The 22,310-nt window shown below is 37.0% G+C and overlaps 1 protein-coding gene across 4 annotated transcripts in view; it reads left to right on the forward strand.

Annotated features, from left to right (window-relative positions):
* The window catches only part of CSDE1 (cold shock domain containing E1), a 40,197-nt gene that overhangs the window by 12,754 nt on the left and 5,133 nt on the right, over window positions 1–22,310 (forward strand). Inside the window, exons 3-17 of one of the 4 annotated variants that reach the window (XM_034990230.1) lie at window positions 4,638–4,787; window positions 6,427–6,625; window positions 7,649–7,758; window positions 8,160–8,252; window positions 8,877–8,974; window positions 11,655–11,736; window positions 12,077–12,205; window positions 12,312–12,437; window positions 13,063–13,275; window positions 15,046–15,186; window positions 15,271–15,435; window positions 17,433–17,540; window positions 18,166–18,341; window positions 18,922–19,034; window positions 20,236–20,355. In XM_034990230.1, coding sequence (XP_034846121.1) covers window positions 4,647–4,787; window positions 6,427–6,625; window positions 7,649–7,758; window positions 8,160–8,252; window positions 8,877–8,974; window positions 11,655–11,736; window positions 12,077–12,205; window positions 12,312–12,437; window positions 13,063–13,275; window positions 15,046–15,186; window positions 15,271–15,435; window positions 17,433–17,540; window positions 18,166–18,341; window positions 18,922–19,034; window positions 20,236–20,355 — 2,014 coding nt within the window. In that variant the 5' untranslated portion in view covers window positions 4,638–4,646. The remainder of the gene's footprint in view (window positions 1–4,637; window positions 4,788–6,426; window positions 6,626–7,648; window positions 7,759–8,159; window positions 8,253–8,876; window positions 8,975–11,654; window positions 11,737–12,076; window positions 12,206–12,311; window positions 12,438–13,062; window positions 13,276–15,045; window positions 15,187–15,270; window positions 15,436–17,432; window positions 17,541–18,165; window positions 18,342–18,921; window positions 19,035–20,235; window positions 20,356–22,310) is intronic. The other 3 variants (XM_034990231.1, XM_034990232.1, XM_034990233.1) reach the window with 3 other exon arrangements.

The raw sequence follows: 22,310 nt of genomic DNA on the forward strand, positions 1-22,310 counted from the left end.
TCCTTGTCAGTAGCAGCCAAGCAGACTAGGTTAGGAAAAAGGTGGAAGAAACAACTCATGTTGCAAAAAGAAATTACAAAGCACAGAATTTTGATTCCTCCCTGCAGGGGAATTTGGAAACCCCTTAGGCCCCCACTTTACATTTGAGGAAACAATCCTAGAGACGTTCATGTATGAGAAGCAGGACTAAAAGCCAGTCTTTGGATCCTAGTTCTGTGTTCTTCAGGGAACTTTAGTTGATTTCTTGGATTAGGAATTAAGTTTAAATTTGACCTCTGATTCTAACTTTTTTTAAAGGGGTGAGTTAACATTGTTAATGACTTGACTTTCCAATTTTAAAAATAAACACGTTGAAAAGAGTAGAAAGTTTAAACTTCGTGAGGTTGGGGATTTTTGTCTGTTCTCTTTGTGAGCAAAGCCTAGAACAGTGTTGATGTATTATAGGTATTAAAGTTCTTTAATGTATAAGGCAGTGGTTACGAATGTGAACCATGGAGGGGTGGCTGGGAGGCTCAGTCAGTTAAGGGGCCAACTCTTGATTTCGACTCAGGTCATGATCTCAGGGTCCTGGGATCCAGCCCTGCATTGGGCTTTGCGCTGTGCGTGGAGTCTGCTTGTCCTTACCTCCCCCCCGCCCCCACTCTTGTGCTTGCTCTCACTGTCTCAAGTAAGTCTTAAAAAGAATGCTAGCCATGGAGTAAGTACTGGATTCTATCCCCATTTACCATTTTGAGATACTTTCTACGTGTTTTCTTGAGAAATCTGTGAGCATTAAATTAGATTTTTCTGGTCTTTTTTTAAGATTTTATTTATTTGACACAGCGAGAGAGGGAACACAAGCGGGGGAGAGGGAGAAGCAGGCTTCTGCGGAGCAGGGAGCCAGATGTGGGGCTCGATCCCAGGACCCTGGGATCATGACCTGAGCTGAAGGCAGACACTTAACGACTGGGCCTTCAGGCGCCCCTCTGGTCTTTCTTTTTATTTTTTAAAGATGTTATTTTATTTATTTGAAACAGAGAGAGAGAGAGCACAACAGGGAGTAGGGTGAGAGGGAGAAGCAGACTCCCTGCTGAGGGACTGGATCCCAGGACTCCGGGATCATGACCTGAGCTGAAGGCAGTCGCTTAACCAACTGAGCCACCCAGGTGCCCTTTTTTTTTTTTTTAAAGATTTTATTTTATTTATTGGGAACAGATTTTTTAAATACATTTGAAATCATACTGTGTAGGTGTCTCTCTTGTCATTTCATATTATAGTATAAGCATATTCATACATCCTTTCCAGTGACTGCATAGCATTTATATAAATTACTGTGACTTCTGGAACCAGCTTTGGACTAGATTGTTTCCAGGCACTTGTTAAAACATTTCTGAGAATACATTTATGCATAAAGTGTTCACATTTCAGATTGCTCCAGGATAGGTTTCCTGCATTGGAATTATTTTTTTTTTTTTTTAAAGATTTTATTTATTTATTTGTGAGAGAGAGAATGAGAGAGAGCACATGAGAGGGGGGAGGGTCAGAGGGAGAAGCAGACCCCCTGCTGAGCAAGGAGCCCGATATGGGACTCGATCCAGGGACTCCAGGATCATGACCTGAGCCGAAGGCAGTCGCTTAACCGACTGAGCCACCCAGGCGCCCCTGCATTGGAATTATTAAGGAAAACAACTCCACATTTTGATACATGTTGCTAAACTGCATTTCAGAAAGGTTGCACCAGTTTACCACCATAAAAATATTTGAGCATATTGTTTTTAACTTACTTTCTCACTGTTTTTAAATCTTTTATCTTTGGTAGTTTGATAAATGACTCATTTGCTTTATCGAAATTTTTTATTGACAAAAGTGAAGTTTTTCTTGTGTTTATGTTTAATGAATGGTCTTTAAGACTAATTTATTTGTCTTAATACTTTTAGTATTTGACAAATGAGTGCCTAATATGTGCCAACAACTGTTTTGTCTAAACTCTAGGGATTTAGCTTTGAACAAAAAGTTCTTGCCTTCATGGAGTTTATATTCTAGTACAGTAGGGCCCCCCCCCAATCCACAGGGAATATGTTCCAAGACCCCAGTGGATGCCTGAAACTGCGAATAGTAGGGAACCCTATATGGACTATGTTTTTTCCAAACCTTACATACCTGTGATTAAGTTTAACTTATAAATTAGGTGCAGTAAGATGTTAATGTAGCGCAATTATAACAGTATAATAAAAGTTATGTGAATGTGTTTCTGGGAATATCTTATTGTACTGTACTTGCCCTTGTTGTAATGATGTGAGGTGATAAAATGCCTACATGATGGGATGAAGTGATGAATGATGTACGTATAATGATGCAGCGTGAGGCTACTACTGACCTGAGGATATGTCAGGAGGAATCACCGGCTTCCAGACTGCTGTTGGGGGGAGGGGGGTAACAAATTGCAGAAAGCAAAATCCGGAAAAGAGGTGACTATTACAGTTCTTATTGACTAAATTTCCTTAATAGTACACTGAGATATTTGCATTTGTTTTCCTTAAGTTTGAGTATAAAAGCTTGTCCCTTCATATAATCAAATATTGATCCTTTGCGGTTTTTTTCTATTTTAAATCTAGAAAGTCTTCCTTCAAAAATTTGATTAATAGTATGTTTTTATTTGATGTTATAGTATTTAACTCAGTCTATCTTGAGTATATTTTTGTATGCTGTAAGGTGGGCACATAAGTTGGTTTTTCCCCCTATTTAAAAAAAGCCAAATTACATTTATACATTGGTCCTTTCCTCCCCCCCCCCCCCCGCTTTTTTTTTTGGTGTGTCTTTATCTTAATTTTTTATTTAGCATCTGTTCTTGAGCCATCTACTTTTTCCATTGGACTTCTACTTTTATGTAATTAGTGGTGTTTTTTTAATGAACTTTTATTTTGTTTAATGGTACTTCCTTAAAGTTTTAGTGGTGCTGGTTAAGAAAATTTTACAGTGCCATAAAAATGTAGTTTAGCCTGAATTGTAAGGAATTCTTTGAAGGGAAGGGTGTTAACCCATTGTTTTATCTAAAGTTGCCTGAGTAATATGTTTTTCCTTAAAAAAAGATGAGCCCCCCCCCCAAAGTGAATAAAGGCTAGAGAAAGAAACTTCAGTCAGGAAAGATGCTAGGAGAAAGGAAAGGCCCTTTTTCAGTTGTGTTTTGATGTTCATTTAGAGGTGAGGTGAGACTTAAAAGACCAATACAGCCTAAATTCCAGAACCTTTGTTGGGAAACAATTTAATCTTAGAAGGAAAGCATAGCTTTAATTCCTTGTAATTCTGTTTCATTTTCCCTTAGAAAAACAAGAGTCTTACCTCATGTCTGCAGGAATATGTGGTAGGACTGGAGACTTGAGGTTTTTGTGACTTCATGGTCTGTGTGTTACAAAGCACAGTATTATGTTCTTACCTCTATGGTAATAGGAACTATGGTCCAAATATGAGAGAAGCTCAGCTTGAAAGTCATGACATACCTTGGACCTAGAATAGTCTTCTTCAAATTAATTTCATCAAAGTGTTAGTAAATGTAATAGCATGTACAGTCAATGTGCACATGCGTATATATTCAGAAATCATGTGATTATGCTATGTTTGTGTTGTAAAATCTAGTGTTAAAAATAAGATGAAGATGAAATAAGCAATATTATAAAAATAGTTTACCTGTTAACAGTGCAGAAGCTTTCCACTCTCACTAAAAATATTGTCTAAATGCTTAGTTTTTAAGTGTTTAAAAACTTCATGCCATCATGAATTATTATGGGAGGAACAGTATACGTGTAGTATGTTTTACTGCTTCTAGTATAAGTCTGTACATAGTCTTGATATTAGCGTTTTGGCAGACTTGTCAAATCTTATTAAATGGTCATTTTATGTTAGAATTTGGAGGTCAAAGAACTAGAACTAGGATGAGAAGTGTCAGGTCCCATTTTCTTTGCATGTGTTTGCCTTATTTAGCATTATCTTCTAAGATTCTTCTGCAGCAGTCTTTTTCAACCATTTGTCTGTTTTTGAGGGCAGTTTAAACTAGATAGCTAAATTTGTCCACTTAATTGGGCAAATATGAACTGTAATATGCTGAAAGTAAATTAATTAATGAGGGCTTCGCTTGTCAACTTCTTCCTCACCCTTCCCTCAGAACACCTAAGTAATGTGTGTGAAATGTGATCTAACGTACCAACTCAGTGAGTCCTCTCTGAAAGTACATGATATTTATAAAAGCTGTTTTATCTCTGGACAAAATATATAGTTGTAATATTTTCTTCCCATACCCCATTGGATTATCTTGTGTGTACTCTGGGGAGACAAGTTGATAGAGAATTTTGGATTATTTGTAAAGTTGTGAGACACTGAGAAGAAATTGGGCTGAATTGTATCACTGTAGCAACCACCAGGGAATCCTGATGGCATTTAAAAAATTGTAAATGTTGTGGAGTTGGGATTGTAAAAGGATTTTTAAAAATACATTTCAGCTTGACCTTTTAATGTTAACGCCATAATTTCTTTCGTCAATAGAAATTGAATGAATTATATTTTGCTGAAGTAACCTACTTGTAAATCTGAAAAGATAAAGAAATTGAAGTGTGTGTTAAATTGTTCTTGATCATAGTTACAAACATTGTGCTATGTTATCACAGCTGTTTGAGATGGAGAACACTTTTACTGTATCATCATCAGATCCTCATCCCCCTCCTGCAGCCCCTCCTTCACATTCTTTACCTTTATCTTCATCTTCTACCTCATCTGGGACTAAAAAACAAAAGAGGACCCCCACGTATCAAAGATCCGTAAGTCAGGAAAACAGTCGTCCCAGCTTATTTTGCTTTGTGTTAAGAGCATGACTTAAGAGGGCCACTCACTTCGGTTGAAATAACCTGCAAACTCACTTTCTAACTTCCCCAGGCATTTCCTTCATCTTGAATCAGAAAAGATAAATTTAGTAGTTTAGGGTCTTGCTACTCAAAATGAGTCCAAAAATAAAGCATTGGTATTACCTTGGGAGCTTGTGAGAAGTAGAGAATCTCAAAACTCCTGCCCCCACTAATATCAGTATTTTGTATTTTAACCAGATTGCCAGGTAGTTGAAGTTTGGGAAGCCCTAGTTTAGAGTCAGATTGTAGAGGTAGGCCTTCTTAGTTTGAATCCTCTACCATTTGACTTTGGCAGGTCATTTAACCTTTCTGTGTCTGTTACCTCATTGGTATAAAATGGTGATAATATTACTTTCTCGGGCTTTGTAAAAATTAGTTAATACATGGTAAACAGAGCGATGTCTAACATGAAAGAACTAGAGCTTAACCACCTACAGATTGGATGGCTTTGATTTGGCCATCTTCTACACTGTTTAACACTCATACTTGGGTTTATTATTTTAGAATTTGTCATTTTTTTTCCCTAGTGACAAATATTTTTATTAATAATGCCAAATTCACACTTAAAATGCTTACTAATAAGTCAAATTTTCAATGAAAGGGTCTAAAACTAGTAATGATGTGGATATGTTTCTGTCATAGTAAATTAGTTACAGACCTAACCTTTGCTAGGGATTTTGTCCTCTTTAATTCATCACTTACATTAATGAAATAATTTGTTTTTATAATTTTACTCAATGCAGAATGAAATATCGAATGTGATACAGTATTTGATGATGTAAACAGGTTCTACTGCATTGTCTTTAAATAGCAGCTTTCAGTAAAGACTTTTATTTTGCTTTATGTGATAGAAGCAAATGGCAGTATTTAGAGATTTCATCAGTGTCTGAAATGGATGAAAAGATTTCTTTAAATATACCTGTGAAATGATTAAAAATTTTTAGATTTGAAGAGCTTTTGTTGTCTTGGAGTTTTGTCTTAGAAAAATCCTGTTTTCCCACTCACTGTTTTGGCTTGTTTTCCATTGAAAAATCTAAGTATGCATCACTCTGATATTTTCTAGTTTAAGTATTGCATACAAAGTTTCTTTTGTTTTCATCTCTACTAATTTAAATAATTGCTTTCGGATGCATGGCTTACCAAATAGTATTAAGGTTTCTATTTAAGTTTCAAAGTCGATTTTAACTTCTTAAGGAAGTGTTCTGGTAGTTTGGGTTGCCATCCCTTGGATATCCCTTACCTTTCTCTGAAATTATTGTTTTAGTAATTTAAAGTTAACATAAAAGCAGCTTTTACTGACGTAGTTGCTTTTTGCTGATATGTGAAAATTCTACCATAAATTGGGGCAGTTCCTTAAAATAAATGAAATTATGTCTTCTGAAATGTTTTATTAGCTAAATTAATATTTCAGTAATAAAACCCCAAAAACTTCCCTTTACTTAATATTCTTTGCTTTTTTACATTAAAAATTTAGTGATTTGTTAATCAGACTTAGGATGCTATGAAGATAATGCCCAGATCTGAATATATTAAGTTCTTTTTCTTTTTAAAACAGATGAGCTTTGATCCAAACCTTCTCCATAACAATGGACACAATGGGTACCCTAATGGTACTTCAGCAGCACTGCGTGAAACGGGGGTTATTGAAAAACTGCTAACCTCTTACGGATTTATTCAGTGTTCAGAACGTCAAGCTAGACTTTTCTTCCACTGTTCACAGTATAATGGCAACCTGCAGGACTTAAAAGTAGGAGGTAATCTGTCATTGATTATCCTTTTTAAAATAATTCATCACACATCTCTCTTGCATGTCAACTTGCTCAAGACAGTGTTCTATTTTTGGCCTTTTAATTGGCCCAGTTACAGACTTGTGTCTCCATAAACCAGCAGAATCCTGGTTTCTACTGTGGTGTGGTGTCTTTTGGGGGATGAAAGACTCATTGACTTAAAGATAGATTGAATTTTTTTTTTAATATTTTTTTAAATAGATACTTGGAAGATCTAATTATTTTTCTCTATATTCATGACTTTAGTTATATGTTAGATTTTAAGCCAATGAAAATATTAAACTTTTATAGTACTAGTTTTGACTGTTTTACCAGGTAATATTTTTGGTAGTACCTGAAAAAAAAAATGTCACCACTTGGACTATTCATCTTGGCTTACACCATAGAAATCACTTTCACATAGAAAATGTATGGGTTAGTAGAAGACTGAAATTATAAGGTCTCAGTGTATGTTTTTTAAAATATCTTTGGGGAGAAAGTCAGAACAATAGTTAACATGAGTATTTGCATACTTAATACTCTAAACCCTACAAGAGCATTATTTTGGTTAATCCTTGTTTTTTGGATGAGGAAACCTGAGGTACAGAGAAGCTTAAGAAAAAAGAAAACTTGCCAAAAGTCATGATCTTTATATTGCCTCATTTGCAGTGTATGTAAATGCTGTGAAAATTAAGACTAAGGTATTCCTATCTTAGTCTAAAGCAGTGGTTCTGAAGCATTAGTATGTATCAGAATAACCTGGAAGGCTTGTTTAAACACAAATTGCTGTACCTGGTGCCTAGAGTTTGTCTTTCAATGGGTCTGGAGTGGGGCCCAGGAATTTGCATTTCTTCTAAGCTCTCAGGTGATGCTGCTGATGCTGGTCCAGGAACCACACTTTGAGAAATCACCGGTCTACAGCAACTCAAATACTACGTTAAGTTTGGCTTGAAAGTGAGGTACCGTTTTGTCAAAATTAGTCCAACAAATACAATACTTACTTTATTTTAGACGATGTTGAATTTGAAGTATCATCTGACCGGCGGACTGGGAAACCCATTGCTGTTAAACTGGTGAAGATAAAACCAGAAATCCTCCCTGAAGAACGAATGAATGGACAAGTTAGTGGCTTTGATGCTTTGTGTTTTCTTAGGGCCCTGCATTTGCATATCTTTCACATTAGAAAAGGAAGATTCTCCCCATCTCCTCAGTTTGCACGCAAGAGAGCTATAGTATATAAAGATTATTATTTTAAAATTCTATCAGAAGCACTGGCATTTCTTGACCTGAATATAAAATATGGTCAAGACTCAATTTGGGTTTTTATATATAACCCTAAGTCTGTACTTACAGTCAGTTTACGTACTGTAAGTTTGAAACTTGGCAGCATGACATCCTCTTGTGGATCATATTAAAATGCATCCCTATGTATAGTATAGAGGATATTAAAATTCAGTTAATATTGCACAGTGCTGCTCCTGAAATGATTAGCAATGGAAATTTTTTTTTTTTTGACTGGTAGGTTGTGTGCGCTGTTCCTCACAACTTAGAGAGTAAATCTCCAGCTGCCCCGGGTCAGAGTCCAACAGGGAGTGTATGCTACGAACGTAATGGGGTAAACTTGTGTATTTTTCTTAAACCTTTGCCTGATCCACCATGTGATCTATAAGCGTACTTTAAAATTCAAAATAGAAAACGTAAGCTGCAGTTGATAAATTCACTTTTAAATTTGGTTTCTAAGAGGCTTTCGAGTGCAGCATAATCAAAAACTTTAAAAAGAAAAAATCCTTAGGACTTCCAAGTGTCTTAGCTTGCCCAAGTGTGACCTTAGTTAGAACATTAAGGTAAAATGTTCCTTTTACTCGCTTTTTTGGGGGTTGTGGGAGGGGATCTTTTTTTCTGGTTCTTTTTAAGCACTAACTCCATCTTTTTTGTTTGGAATGCCTTACATAAAAATTGTTTTTTTGAAATGTAACTACAGTCTCTGGGCAAATGCTTCCACGTGTGTAAGCTTTTTGAAGTTGGATTGCTGCTCAGCTGTGGACTCGCAGAAGTCATCAGCATCATGGAGGGGAAGTGTGTGTTTATATGAATAAAATGATGTACTTGTTATAAAGCATTTTTAAGAAATTTGGCTTAAAATGCCAGTTTAAGAGCTTTATTTAATGAAGTAAATCACAGTATACAGAGAACTCTGTGCATCCTGCCAATATAGTAATAATAGCTTATTAATTCACAGGAAGTGTTTTATCTGACTTACACCCCTGAAGATGTCGAAGGGAATGTTCAGCTGGAAACTGGAGATAAAATAAACTTTGTAATTGATAACAATAAACAGTAAGTTCTTTTTTCTACCTAAGTTGGGGTTTTTTGGTTTTGTTTTTTTGTCCACCCCCTCCAATAAGAAGAAGAAATTTGAAATGAGTTAAAAACCTAACTTGTAGATAATTTTAATGATAATTTTCATGCTATTTTAAACTTCATTAAGCATTTGAGGGTCTATTCTATGATGGGTGCTGTGCAGATGTCAAAAATAGGAATATAATTAAAATATGGTCAGAGCTTTCAAAGAGCTGTTCCAAAAGTCAGAAGTTTTGAGGGAAGGGTGTAAAGTCACTAGGGAGATGAGGGGGGGTGAAAAAGCATCCTGAGTAGAAGTATCATTTTGAGGAAATGGCCAAAAGTTTGAGTTGATTGAATTGACTAGATCTTAGGAGGATGAAGTTTGACCTTTATCCCATAGTCCTAGGACTCTGAAGGATTTTAAGTGGGTGGGAGCAGGGATGGAGGTGTGATCAGTTTAGATCATTGAAAGTCATGGAGATGATAGACATTTGGAGAGTAGGGGTACTCCAGGCAGTGACATGAGAGTTAATATGCAAGATGAAGATCTAATATACTAATATGGTTAGGCCAGGGGTGGTCAGGTGGGGAAATCAAGCCACACTGAGAAGATAGAATCAAGTTTTGTGATTGATTAGGTAGAGGGGGATATTGGAATTAATGAGAGGGGAGTCCCAAATGCCACTTCACTGGCTACTGGGCAGATAGTGATCTTATTAACCAGACTAAGAAGATACAGAAGAAAGTATTAAGTGTGGGAGAATTCTACTTATTTTGGCATTTTGAATTTCAGGTGTCTGGGTATATCTGGCTGAAGCTACTGAACATGTAGTTGTATGTGTAAGTTTGAACAAGCTAGTAATAGACAGGATATACAGCTGTGAAATTCATCAGCATAAGCAGTTTAAGGAAAGTATAGTTAAGAAAGTCCAGGGATAATTATTTTTATAAGAGGACAGAAGGAAGTTAAAAGTAGGAAGTTGGAAAAAATGCTAGGAATGCACTTTGCAACAGCACAGAGAAAGCAAAGTCCCAAGAGCATGTACAGAATTATTAGCCCTGAACCTTACCTCTTGTAAGACTTTAGTCTTCATTTTAAGGAATCAGATGGAGGGGCGCCTGGGTGGCCCAGTTGGTTAAGTGTTGGACTCTTGATTTCAGCTCAGGTCATGATCAGAGGGTCTGGGCCCGCATCAGGCTCCATGTCAGGCACCGTGCCCAGCTGGGGGCCTGCTCCTCTCCCTCTCCCTCTGCCCCTCCCCACCTTGCACGTGCTCTCTTGTGCCTACGGTCTCTCTTTAAAATAAATAAATAAATCAGTCTTTAAAAAATAAAAGGACTCATTGAGTTGGTCGGTATATTAATAGTTCCAGTCTAAAGGCCTCAATCTGATCTCAGGAAGCGCAGGGATAGGGCTTGAGTTTAAAGGTGGAGCCAATGAAAGGGCTTTTTTTTTTTTTTTTAAAGATTTTTATTTATTTGAGAGAGAGAATGAGAGAGAGCACATGAGAGAGGGGAGGGTCAGAGGGAGAAGCAAACTCCCTGCCGAGCAGGAAGCCTGATGTGGGACCCGATCCAGGGACTCCAGGATCATGACCTGAGCTGAAGGCAGTCGCTTAACCAACTGAGCCACCCAGGCGCCTCGAAAGGGCTTTATTTAACCTTTATTAAGTTTGTGTGTGTGTCAAGCACTTGTACTAAATACTTTATGTATAGTTGTTAATCCTGAGAACAGCTTCACCTGATGTCATCTGTAAAATTGAGGTATGTTCTCATAAAGTTAAAGTGACTTGCCTGAAGTCATAGAGCTTTGAAATAGCAGATTAAACCCCAGTCTGGCTCTAAAGCCTTTCACTGTAGTAAGTTGCAAAGGCAAGTAGGATTTTTCCAGTGCCTTCATTATCCTGTTAATTTTTGAAATAAAAAGCACAATTAGGTTATAGTTTGTCCATGAAAAATTAAGGGAAGTAATTGCTTAGTCTGCAGCTTTTCTTAAAACAACTACACCAACAGTCTGTACCATCTTTAAAATGAAGTCAGATTCACATTGTTGCTGCTCAAAGATGGGGACAGGGTAGTATGTGGTGCCTAATTGGTTTTCATTGAGGGTGAATGTCATTTTTAGAGTGTCGAAAATTTCTCCTTTAATCACTGCATTTACTCAGCTTTCTTTTATGGCTGTTTAATCAGAAATAATTGATGGGATAGCTACTAAATTCAGCACTCGTTGAAAACAGAGACCACCTCTTACTCATCTCTGTATCCCCAGTACCTTTGTTTGTAGCATATAATATCTACTCAAATGTTTATCCAAGAAATGACCTTCCTAAAACTTTAGATTCCCCATCTTTGGTTGCATTCAACTTGTGAATTTCTTTTATTGCAATAGAAAGGCATAGAGTGTCCATGATATTCTTTTAAGAGTCTAAGGGGAAAATGGTACATATGTGTGTGTCCAATTTAGAAGGCTAGGGAATTGGAGCAAAAATCCTTTGCATATGAAAAGGATCATGTGCCGTAAACTACATTTGCTCTTCATGTTGACATAAAATTCTTGAGGCCTCAGAAAACTAGTTTGTTTCTCTGGACTCATCATACCTAACCAAACCAATGCATTTTTCACCCCTCTTCGATTCCCCCCCCTCCTCCTCCCCACCCAATTATTCCTTTCTAGTACTGGTGCTGTAAGTGCTCGTAACATTATGCTGTTGAAAAAGAAACAAGCCCGCTATCAGGGAGTAGTTTGTGCCATGAAGGTAAGTGTCATCAAATATGAGAAACTTCAGGTTTTTTTCTTTGACTACTTTTAGTACCCAAGAACCTTTTGTTTTTTCTCTTTATCTTCCCTTTAAAAATATTTCACTGTTAACATTATAAGAAATTTCTTAAAATTCCTTGGTTACTAATACATTATGTTCTTTAAAATGGGCCATGTAACTGATAATTGCTAATATTAGACCTAACCAAATATATTGTTTCCGGTACAGTATAATTTTATGAAAAGGCTTATTGATTGCAAATTGTAATCGTAAGTATGTACACTTAATAGTACCTAATGTTCCTATTATTTTTTGGGTTTTGCTTGTTTGTCTTTAGGAGGCATTTGGCTTTATTGAAAGAGGTGATATTGTAAAAGAGATATTCTTTCACTATAGTGAATTTAAGGGTGACTTAGAAACCTTACAGCCTGGAGATGACGTGGAATTCACAATCAAGGACAGAAATGTAAGATAGTTGACTAACTTGATCTTTGGCCTTCTTTTAAGATCAAATGAATTAAATTTTTAGAAAACACTTAAAATGAAATGATTCCCCCCCTTTTGTGATTTAGGGTAAAGAAGTTGCAACAGATGTCAAACTATTGCCTCAAGGAACAGTCATTTTTGAAGATATCAGCATTGAACATTTTGAAGGAACTGTAACCAAAGTAATCCCAAAAGTACCCAGTAAAAACCAGGTAAATAGTCTTTTTCAAGAGAGTTTTCTTTTGTCTCATCAGTAGTAGAATAATTTGGTATACAGAAATTTTACTTGATTAATGTAATTTTATGATAATGGAACAATTGACTATTTATATATATATATATCTTTAAACTAAATGAGAAACCAGTGATGTATCCACAAATATGTTTTATTTTTTACTGGGTGATAAGGAGAAAGGGACAAAACTGCTGGTTAAATTGGGGGAAAACCAGTTTGGGTGTGCGTTTATTGGGGTTCTCTCCTAGCCCCTCCCCCTGCATTTGTTTCATTTGTGTGGGAGGTAAGGTGAGGAGAGGAGACTAGTGGTGTCATTGCTAAAGAAATGTGAAACATAAAAGACTTGAAATTCTTTTCCTTAAATAAAATATCTCTGTGTCAGAGTGGAGGTTCTTAACTGCAGTGTTACGATTTTATGGTTGATCACATCATGTGACCATAGAACACAGCTTTCAAATTGGACTTAAGTTATCAACATCTTTTTTCCCTGTAGGGAACTGTTTATTATAAATAACATGGGTTTGCTGTGTGTTCTTCTTGTTTGACTTAGAACTAGGAAGGATGAGAAATCTCCAGCTAAAATAGTTTTTCCTTCTCATCAGAATGACCCATTGCCAGGACGCATCAAAGTTGATTTTGTGATTCCTAAAGAACTTCCCTTTGGAGACAAAGATACAAAATCCAAGGTGACCCTGCTGGAAGGCGACCATGTTAGGTTTAATATTTCAACAGACCGACGTGACAAATTAGAACGAGCAACCAACATAGAAGTTCTATCAAATACATTTCAGTTCACTAATGAAGCCAGAGAGATGGTAAGTGTTGGATATTATTTGATACTTGTGTTCAATATGGGGTCAATGGTATATTCAAATTTGTAATGCTGTACTGAGAAGTTTTTAAGGTAATGATGACATTGGGCAGTTACCTTGTTAAGTGATTAAGAACACAGATGTTTGAGTCAGTCTGGGTTTGATATCTGACTCTGCCAGTTATCTTGGAGTAGATGTGAAAAAGTTTTATTTTTTTATTTAAGATTTTTTTTTTTTTTTAATTTGAGAGAGAGAGAGCATGAGAGGGGGGTAGGGTTAGAGGGAGAAGCAGCCTCCCTGCTGAGCAGGAAGGGAGCCTGATGCGGGACTCGATCCGGGACTCCAGGATCATGACCTGAGCCGAAGGCAGTCGCTTAACCAACTGAGACACCAAGGTGCCCCTGAAAAAGTTTTAGAAAAGGAAACGTGTACAGGATGATTTCTAAGATCTTTTGAGAGTCAGTGATTCTCTGGACTGAGAAAATTCAAGTCTATCATTGTAGAAAGTAGATTTTCCCAAACTGTTCCATAAAATATTTAGTAAACACTGAATAAAACAAAGTTAAATAGGTTTTGGGTTTTTTGGGCTTTGCAAATTCTTTTTAGTGGATATAAATCCAGGAATGACATATACCAGAATTGTTTCCAAATGTATTTTACAAGCTTGGTTTTCATAAATTAACTTTCTCAGATGTAATTCATAGTTAGTTCTGTTGGGGGTCATAACGTGTTGTATATATCTCAGTGCTGTCAGTGGAACTGGGTACATTCAATGGAAATTTAAGTTTCTTGGAACTTTTAACCTTTACTTCTGAAGATCTGATCTTATTTGACACTTGCAATGTGCGTTTAACTTTAAAATTTTTGAGAACCAAATGAATGATTTTTTTAAGAACTTCTCAGGTAGCATCTATTTTGCTTGACAGTATGGACTACATCGTAGAGTAGCTTGGCTGCCATTAAGATATAGCAAGGATTAAATGTCAGGATATTGTTTATGCTATATTCAGAACTGGTTGTAGAATCATCATCAGTAATGATGTAAATCCGTATGCAATATATAAGTCATTGGTAGGTTGATAATAATTGTTTCAGTAAACATTTGAGTACCTGCCGTGTGCCAGTTAACTCTGGATATAATCCCCTCACAGAGCTGATAATTTAGTAAGGGGGGGAGGTGAGAAATAAGAAAAGGACTTCCTATATTTATTCTTTAGAAGTAAATCTTAAGCCTTTCCTGTACCTAAACTCACATAAAATTTTTTAAGATAGAGACTAAAAAATTGCTTTTAGTTGACTTTGGAAGTATTTGAAGTATTAGTGTACAGCTTTTTAAAATTTCTGGATGTTGTCATAAAGCTTGGGTCTTATTTGGAATCTTCGATTCTACCAGTTAATTAGCTGTGTGCTTTGGACAAACTGCTTAACCTCCTTCATCCTCAGTTTCCTCATCTTGCAAAATAGGGTAATAATACCAAGTTCACAGATTTGAGAATTAAAAGGAATACATCGTGTGCATGTTTACTTTGCAGTGCGATAGTTTTTTCTATGCATACCGGCCAAGGAGTAGCATCTCACACAATTGCTTAGAGGTTAATTTACTGAAAGACTGAAAGCAATGAGTTTGTATTTAAATGGAGAAATTAAAATGTAAATACAGAATTTGGGTCTTAATACAGAGAATTCCTAATGAATTCAACTTGATGCTTCCAAAGTTGAGTGTTGTTTTCTTGACAAGCTTCACAGTCAGTGAAAATACTATCTGGATTTCAGGGTGTAATTGCTGCCATGAGAGATGGTTTTGGTTTCATCAAGTGTGTGGATCGTGATGCTCGTATGTTCTTCCACTTCAGTGAAATTCTGGATGGGAACCAGCTCCATATTGCAGATGAAGTAGAGTTTACTGTGGTTCCTGTGAGTAGTTTTTAAGAAAAGAATGGGATGGTTTTTTGGTGCTTCCTTTTTCAGTTTAAAGTTACTTTTGTTTATCATTTGTAGGATATGCTCTCTGCCCAAAGAAATCATGCTATTAGGATTAAAAAGCTTCCCAAGGGCACGGTTTCATTCCACTCCCATTCAGATCATCGTTTTCTGGGCACTGTAGAAAAAGAAGCCACTTTCTCCAACCCTAAAACCACTAGCCCAAATAAAGGCAAAGAAAAGGTAAGTTTTACAGGATCAAGATGATTTGTGTAGTTTTGTTTTGTTTTGTTTTAAGGTTTATTTATTTTAGAGGTGCATGGGGAGGGGGGTGAAAGGGGCCGAGGGAGAGGGAAAAGAAGCAGACTTGGAGTTGAGCATGGAACCTGATGCAGGGCTCAATCTCAGAACCTGAGATCATGACCTGAGCTGAAATCAAGAGTCAGATGCTTAACTAACTAAGCCACCCAGGCACCCGTGATATATGTAGCTCTTTATTAGTCTTCTGCTTCAAGGAAACCACTGTCCACACAATAACGGAGTTAAGTATTATCTCTTTCGGAATTCTCTGTAATATTAACAGTGGTGAACTAATCTAAAAGGTTTTTTAATCTCAGCATTATTGACTTTTGTGTGGGGGTGGGTGGCTGTTGTGTGCATTGTTGGCTGTTTTGCAGCATCCCTGGGCTTTTCCCACTAGAGACCATTATCTTTCTTCTCCCCCTTTATGACAGCCAAAAGTGTTGTCAGATACTGCCAGATATCCCAGAACCACTCCCGGTTGAGAATCGCTCATCTAAAATGATAGTACTTGTCTCCAAAGCAGTTTAAAACTTTCAAATTTTGGTAGACTCAGTTCACACATTGGAACTCCATTTATTGACTAGTTCACTGAATAGAGATATAAAGCTGTCTAGTCTAACATGGCTTTTGCTCTCAAATAATAAATTGAGAGTTGTATAGAAGCAGGTAATTTATACAAAATATAAAATGTTGCCATAAAAGGTCAATAAGAGTGCTGTGGCAAAAATGAATTCTAAACTGGGGGGAGTCTGGGATGGTTTCACTAAGGCACTGACATTTAATAGGTAGAGATAAATGAGGAAAGGACATTCCTCACAGAACAGAGGTACAGATAAAAATTCAGGGTTTCTTTAGAAAGCACTAAGTATTAAATAGGAAGGTAGGGTTTTTCTTTGGTGGGGCCCAATAAGGGAAATAAGGGTGAAAAATCAGGATACAGCTAGATTAAGAAGGTTTGATCGCTACTCTAAAGACTTTAGACATTGTTCTGTATTCAGAAGATTTCTTTTGGAAAGTGTCATCAGGAATGTACTTCAGGAAGAAATGGCAATAGTATGAACCCTAGATGGGGGTGGAGAAAGGCAAAAGATGAAGAGGCCTAATAGGACATTTATATAGTCCTTGAAGCAGAGGACAGAGATCATGAATGTAGACCAGAGAGAAGGTAATGTAATTTTAGAAATAATTAGGAGCCTGTAAGAGTGGAATAGCATCTTTTTTTTTTTTAATCGTTAGCACCGGGGGTGAGGGGTGGGGTGGGGGGTGGAGGGAGAGGGAGAAGTAGACTCCCTGCTGAGCAGGGAGCCGATGTGGCTTGGTCCAAGGACCCTGGGATCATGACCTGAGCTGAAAGCAGATGCTTAACTGACTGAGCCACCCAGGCGTCCCAAGAGTAGAATAGCATCTTGTTTACCACTTATTTTGTAGCTTAGGAAATCACTTCACCTCTGAGCTTAAAAAAATCAGTCTCCTATTTAATTGAAAAAGCTCTCACAGGGCCTGGCCCATAGTAGGAATTTCCCCAGTGCTGCTGTTAAAAATAATAAAAACAAAAGAAAACCAGTGGGGATTATTTTTAATGGTATTTAGCTCTTGCAAGCCCTGCTTCCCAAATGGCTCTGGCAAAACTGATTTGATCAAGATAGCCTTTGTATGAGGCTTTTCTGCCCTTTTGTTGTTTTTTTCTTGGCCAACACTGGACCCTAGTGAGTCCTTCTGTCATTGTGCTTATTTATAATAGTGTATTACACTTGTTTATGAATCTGTGTTCTCTGCTAAACTGGGCTCTTCGTGAGCAGGGATTGTCTTACCTCTATTTCCTATACTTGCTCTGGAGTATGTTGTCAGATAATGACTGGATATTGAGGTTAGTGGGTTAGAGTTGAGAGCAAAATCAAATGCTGAGATTTTGAGTGTGGTTGACTTCTCTTTTTTAGGAGGCTGAGGATGGTGTTATTGCTTATGATGATTGTGGGGTGAAATTGACTATTGCTTTTCAAGCCAAGGATGTGGAAGGATCTACTTCTCCTCAAATAGGAGATAAGGCAAGATAATTCTGTTTATTTGAGAGGAGGGTTAAAGGTTGTCATCTTAATTAAAAGTCTTGCACAATGGTTTCTTTTTAATTTTATCAAATTTTGCTAAAATTGCTTTGTGCTTATGAGGTTAATACAGGAACATCTTCCCATTTAAAAGCAACTTATTCAATTAGAACAGGGTCTAGGAAGCCCTTTGTTAAAGCTTTTTGAGAAGTCAGTATTTAAACACTAGCTAAGATATGCCTAAGTCAATTAACTTAGATAAAAGTAATAATATTACAAGCTAAAACAGCCACCGCAAAACATTATCAAAGTAAAATCACACCAAAGATTTTATATTGCAATGCATTTTTCTCATACTTAACATTGTCTGGTTTTCTGATAGCCCTGCTTTAGAGAAATTGAGAATCTATAAGGAATAAATACACACTGGAGAACAAAACTTGATCCCTTATGAAAAGTGGAATGAGACATAGAAGTGTTAGTTTTGGTGAAAATGTATTCCATCAGAGTATTTAACACAAAGGATATTTGGAATGGAAAGCATGGTCTGGGGAAGTTAATAGGTCCTGAGGTAAAGAGCTTGGTGTGGAAAAGACATGGTATTAATGAACATCCTTATTTTTCACAGGTTGAATTTAGTATTAGTGACAAACAGAGGCCTGGACAACAGATTGCAACTTGTGTGCGACTTTTAGGTCGTAATTCCAACTCCAAGAGGCTCTTGGGTTATGTGGCAACTCTGAAGGATAATTTTGGATTTATTGAAACAGCCAATCATGATAAGGAAATCTTTTTCCATTACAGGTGAGGAATGCCTTGTAGAACTTAGAGCTTACTATCTGTTGTTTGGTTTGGGAGTCCAAAACATTTAGTATTGGGTGGTTATATATTTTTTACTTCCAAATTACATATTGGTAAAATTATGGCAGTGTATAAACAAAAGTTAATTGTCTGTATAGAGAACATGTGGCCAAAAGATAAAGGCCTGTACCTGCTTTAAACATTGGACAAGAACTTTTCTGCTTCAGTGAAAGAACACTGTTACATATGTTGCTACCAGAGATTTGTACATTTGATTTGGTGTTCTAATATAGCATAGTGTTAGTTAAGGGTGTGGACTCTTAGATGGTTCAGGTTTAAATCCAGACTCTGCCACCTAATTAACCTCCTGGTATCTTAGTTTCATTGTCTTGAAGCTGGGGATAATGGTAACCTCTTAATGGGTTGTTTCTGAGGATTAAATGAGTCAGTGCCTATAATGTGCTTAATACAGTATCCAGCATAAGTAAGCACACCATGAATGTTGTTATAGAAGAAATAAAATTTATTTGCTCCTCTTGATAATTGTGGTGATTGCTTATTCAAATGTTTCCTTTCTTCCCAGTGAGTTCTCTGGTGATGTTGATAGCTTGGAACTGGGGGACATGGTCGAGTACAGCTTGTCCAAAGGCAAAGGCAACAAAGTCAGTGCAGAAAAAGTGAACAAAACACACTCAGGTAATGAATTGTGATTTCTACTTATTCAGTCTCTGCTTTTGGTACGAAATAAGGGGTAGCATGCGAGAGGGAGCAAAAACCCAATCATTCTAGATTAGTGGTCCCCCAGGTATGATCCAGCAGCACTTACTAGAAATAATAAGTTCTCTGACCCCATCCTAGACCTACTAAAGTCAGGACGGGCAATCTGTTTTAATAAATACTTTAGATAATTCTGATGTATACTCAAGTTTGAGAACCACTAGATAGATGGTTTAGGTCATTGGCTTTATGCTTATTTTCAATTTAATCTCTCTTTCTTAAAAAATAACTCCAAGATGTAATCCATGGGGATGGGGAGAGAGGCATTCCTCTAGGAGACTGTTTTGGAGAAGGAGTCTAATACGAAAAATAATGGGAACTTGAGAAAATTGTTGCTATTTAGGATCTCTGACTTTTAAAAAAACCTGCAACTTTTGGCTTTCATCTCAGTTCCCCAAGTAACACTTTTTCTTGGTGAGACCTAGAGAAAGGACAGCCATGAATGTTCATTTCAATTCAGTAAATATCTTAAGTGCATGCTCTGTTTTAGGTACTAGGGATATAGCAGTGAAGAAATCAGACAAATCCCTGCCTTTGTTGAGTTTTGTTTTGTTTTGTTTTTTTAGTTTGTATGTATTCACGGGCAAACAAGATGAGTAAAATATTGTGTGTAGTATGTTTAGAAATATAGTAATATATGTTATTAAGATTAAAATAAAGGGGGCGCCTGGGTGGCTCAGTTGGTCAAGCCTCTGCCTTCAGCTTAGGTCATGATCCCAGGGTTCTGGGATCGAGTCCAGCATCAGGCTCCCTGCCCCACGGGGAGCCTGCTTCTCCCTCTGCACCCCCCCTCCATTTAAAAAGAAAAAAGATTAAAATACAGGGAAGTATATAAGTGTTGGGGTTGCCATTTTAGAGACCAGGGAAGACACCCGCTAAAAGTAGTATTTGGTCACCCAGAAAAGATGAAGAGAACAAGACATGTTTTAAATATAAATACTTGCTAATTCCTTAAACAAATTAACTTTCTTTATTTTAAAAGTAGTTTAGAAATATTTCAAGAGTAGCAGACAAGCAGTCAACCCTCTACTAACATTTGTTGCAATGATTTTTGCTTCTTTTCCTCTGGAATAGAGTTAAAATTGTTGAGTAAGAGTTATAACATGCTTTTGTTTTGTAGTGAATGGCATTACTGAGGAAGCTGATCCCACCATCTACTCTGGTAAAGTCATTCGCCCCTTGAGGAGTGTGGATCCAACACAGACTGAGTACCAAGGAATGATTGAGATTGTGGAGGAAGGTATGAGCATCCCTATCAGATTGTTGGAAATTTGTTTTTACTTTCACATGACTACTTTGAACGTTTTAAAATATGTTGGTGTTGTTGCAGTTGTTTTTTGATTCCTTAAAAACTGAAATAAGGAAAAGTGACTCTTCCCTACCCCCATCTCTTGGATTTTATTTTTATATCCTTCAGAAATTAGATCAGCCTGGGTTTATATTGTGAACAAATGACTGATAGGTGAGCAACTGAGTTACATTGACGACTGAGAATAAAATCTCACACTAACAATAGGCATCTAATGTGTGATAATCAGATACTCACATTGACTGTTTAGTACAATTTTATAGTTTTCCTGTATTATTCTCGTTATTTACGTGAATATTAACAAATTTTCTTAGTAGCATTCACTTCTGTGAACATTTCTGCTCTCTGTAAAAGTACTGTATAAATTCCTTAATAGCTAGGGTTCCATGTGGATCCTACTGTGTGTCTCTGGGCCAGAGTGCTCTATATTTTTCATTTTATGCTTTTTTTCTCCCCATCTTCAATAATTCTCTGAGTTCTGGTACCACCCCTTACCCCCAGCAAAAGACAATTTTGGGGGTGCCTGGGTGGCTCAGGTCATGAGATTGAGCCCCGGGTTGGGCTCCACTTTCAGTGTGGAGTCTGCTTGAGCTTCTCTCTCCCTCTCCCCATCCCACTCATGTGCGCAGGCTCTCTCAAATCTTAAAAAAAAAAGACTACTTTGTGCATAAAATAAGTATGCAATAGGAATGGTAGTAGGAACCATTGGATAATTAGTATAGCTAAGTCACCATAATGATGGGGTTGATGAGAGGGTTTGAGTTTCCAACCAAAGATGATAGCTTGGCTCACAAAGAGAATAAATCTTGTGTCATGTAAGAGTCAAAGAGCATGAAGTGGGGAAGAATAGGTAATTTGAGAGAAAGAAATGAATCTTGATAACATGTTCCTTTTACCACCTGAGGTCCTTAGGAGTTTGTTTTACATACTCCTAAGTACCTCCCACCATCTCCCCACCACACCAACACCCCTCCAAATAGGAATAGATTTTACAGCAAATCAATCTTTTATTTTAATCACTTCTTTTGTTAATTCAGAGCTAATTCATATTTAAAATAAACTTACTTTGTTCTACTTTCCCACCTTTACTAACAGTGGTGGTTATTAAACACACTGTTTTTGTTTTGTTTTTAAATCACTCCGTACATATCTGGCCTTTTTTGCAAATCAGTATTTTAAACCAATGCCATGATTACACCATACTCCTAAAAGGGCCCTAAAAACTAAAGGGCTGAGCAACTTACTGAATTGCCTTTCTTCCTCCTCTGTAACATGCCACTTCTTTTTGTTTCCCAATCCCCAATCCACTTATTCTTCAACATTGGCTCTAGGATACAGTCCAAAGCAAAGATTTTATGGAAAAGGAAACTTGCCTGAAATCTATAAGCCTAGGGGTTTCTGAGACTAGACAGGTCACATTTTCCTACTTGTTGATGAGAATAGCTCTTTTATTCAGGAATACAACAACTCTGTATAAAACCATGGACTTTGAAGTAGGGCAGGCCTAGATCTGAACACCAGCTCTTCCACTTCCTAGCTATAGAATCTTAGACAAATTACTTAAATCTTTGCTAGCTCAGTTTCTTCTTTAAAATGAGGACAATATGGGGCGCCTGGGTGGCTCAGTTGGTTAAGCGACTGCCTTCGGCTCAGGTCATGATCCTGGAGTCCCGGGATCGAGTCCCGCATCGGGCTCCCTGCTCGGCAGGGAGTCTGCTTCTCCCTCTGACCCTCCTCCCTCTCATGCTCTCTGTCTCTCATTCTCTCTGTCTCAAATAAATAAATAAAATCTTTAAAAATAAATAAATAAATAAAATAAAATGAGGACAATAACTTCAATCTAAGATTCTGGAAAGATTAAATATGAATCTATAAGTGTTTAATAA

This window comes from Mirounga leonina, unplaced genomic scaffold, assembly GCF_011800145.1.
Source record: "Mirounga leonina isolate KUSES-001 unplaced genomic scaffold, KU_Mleo_1.0 Mir_507, whole genome shotgun sequence".
Lineage (NCBI taxonomy): Eukaryota > Metazoa > Chordata > Mammalia > Carnivora > Phocidae > Mirounga > Mirounga leonina.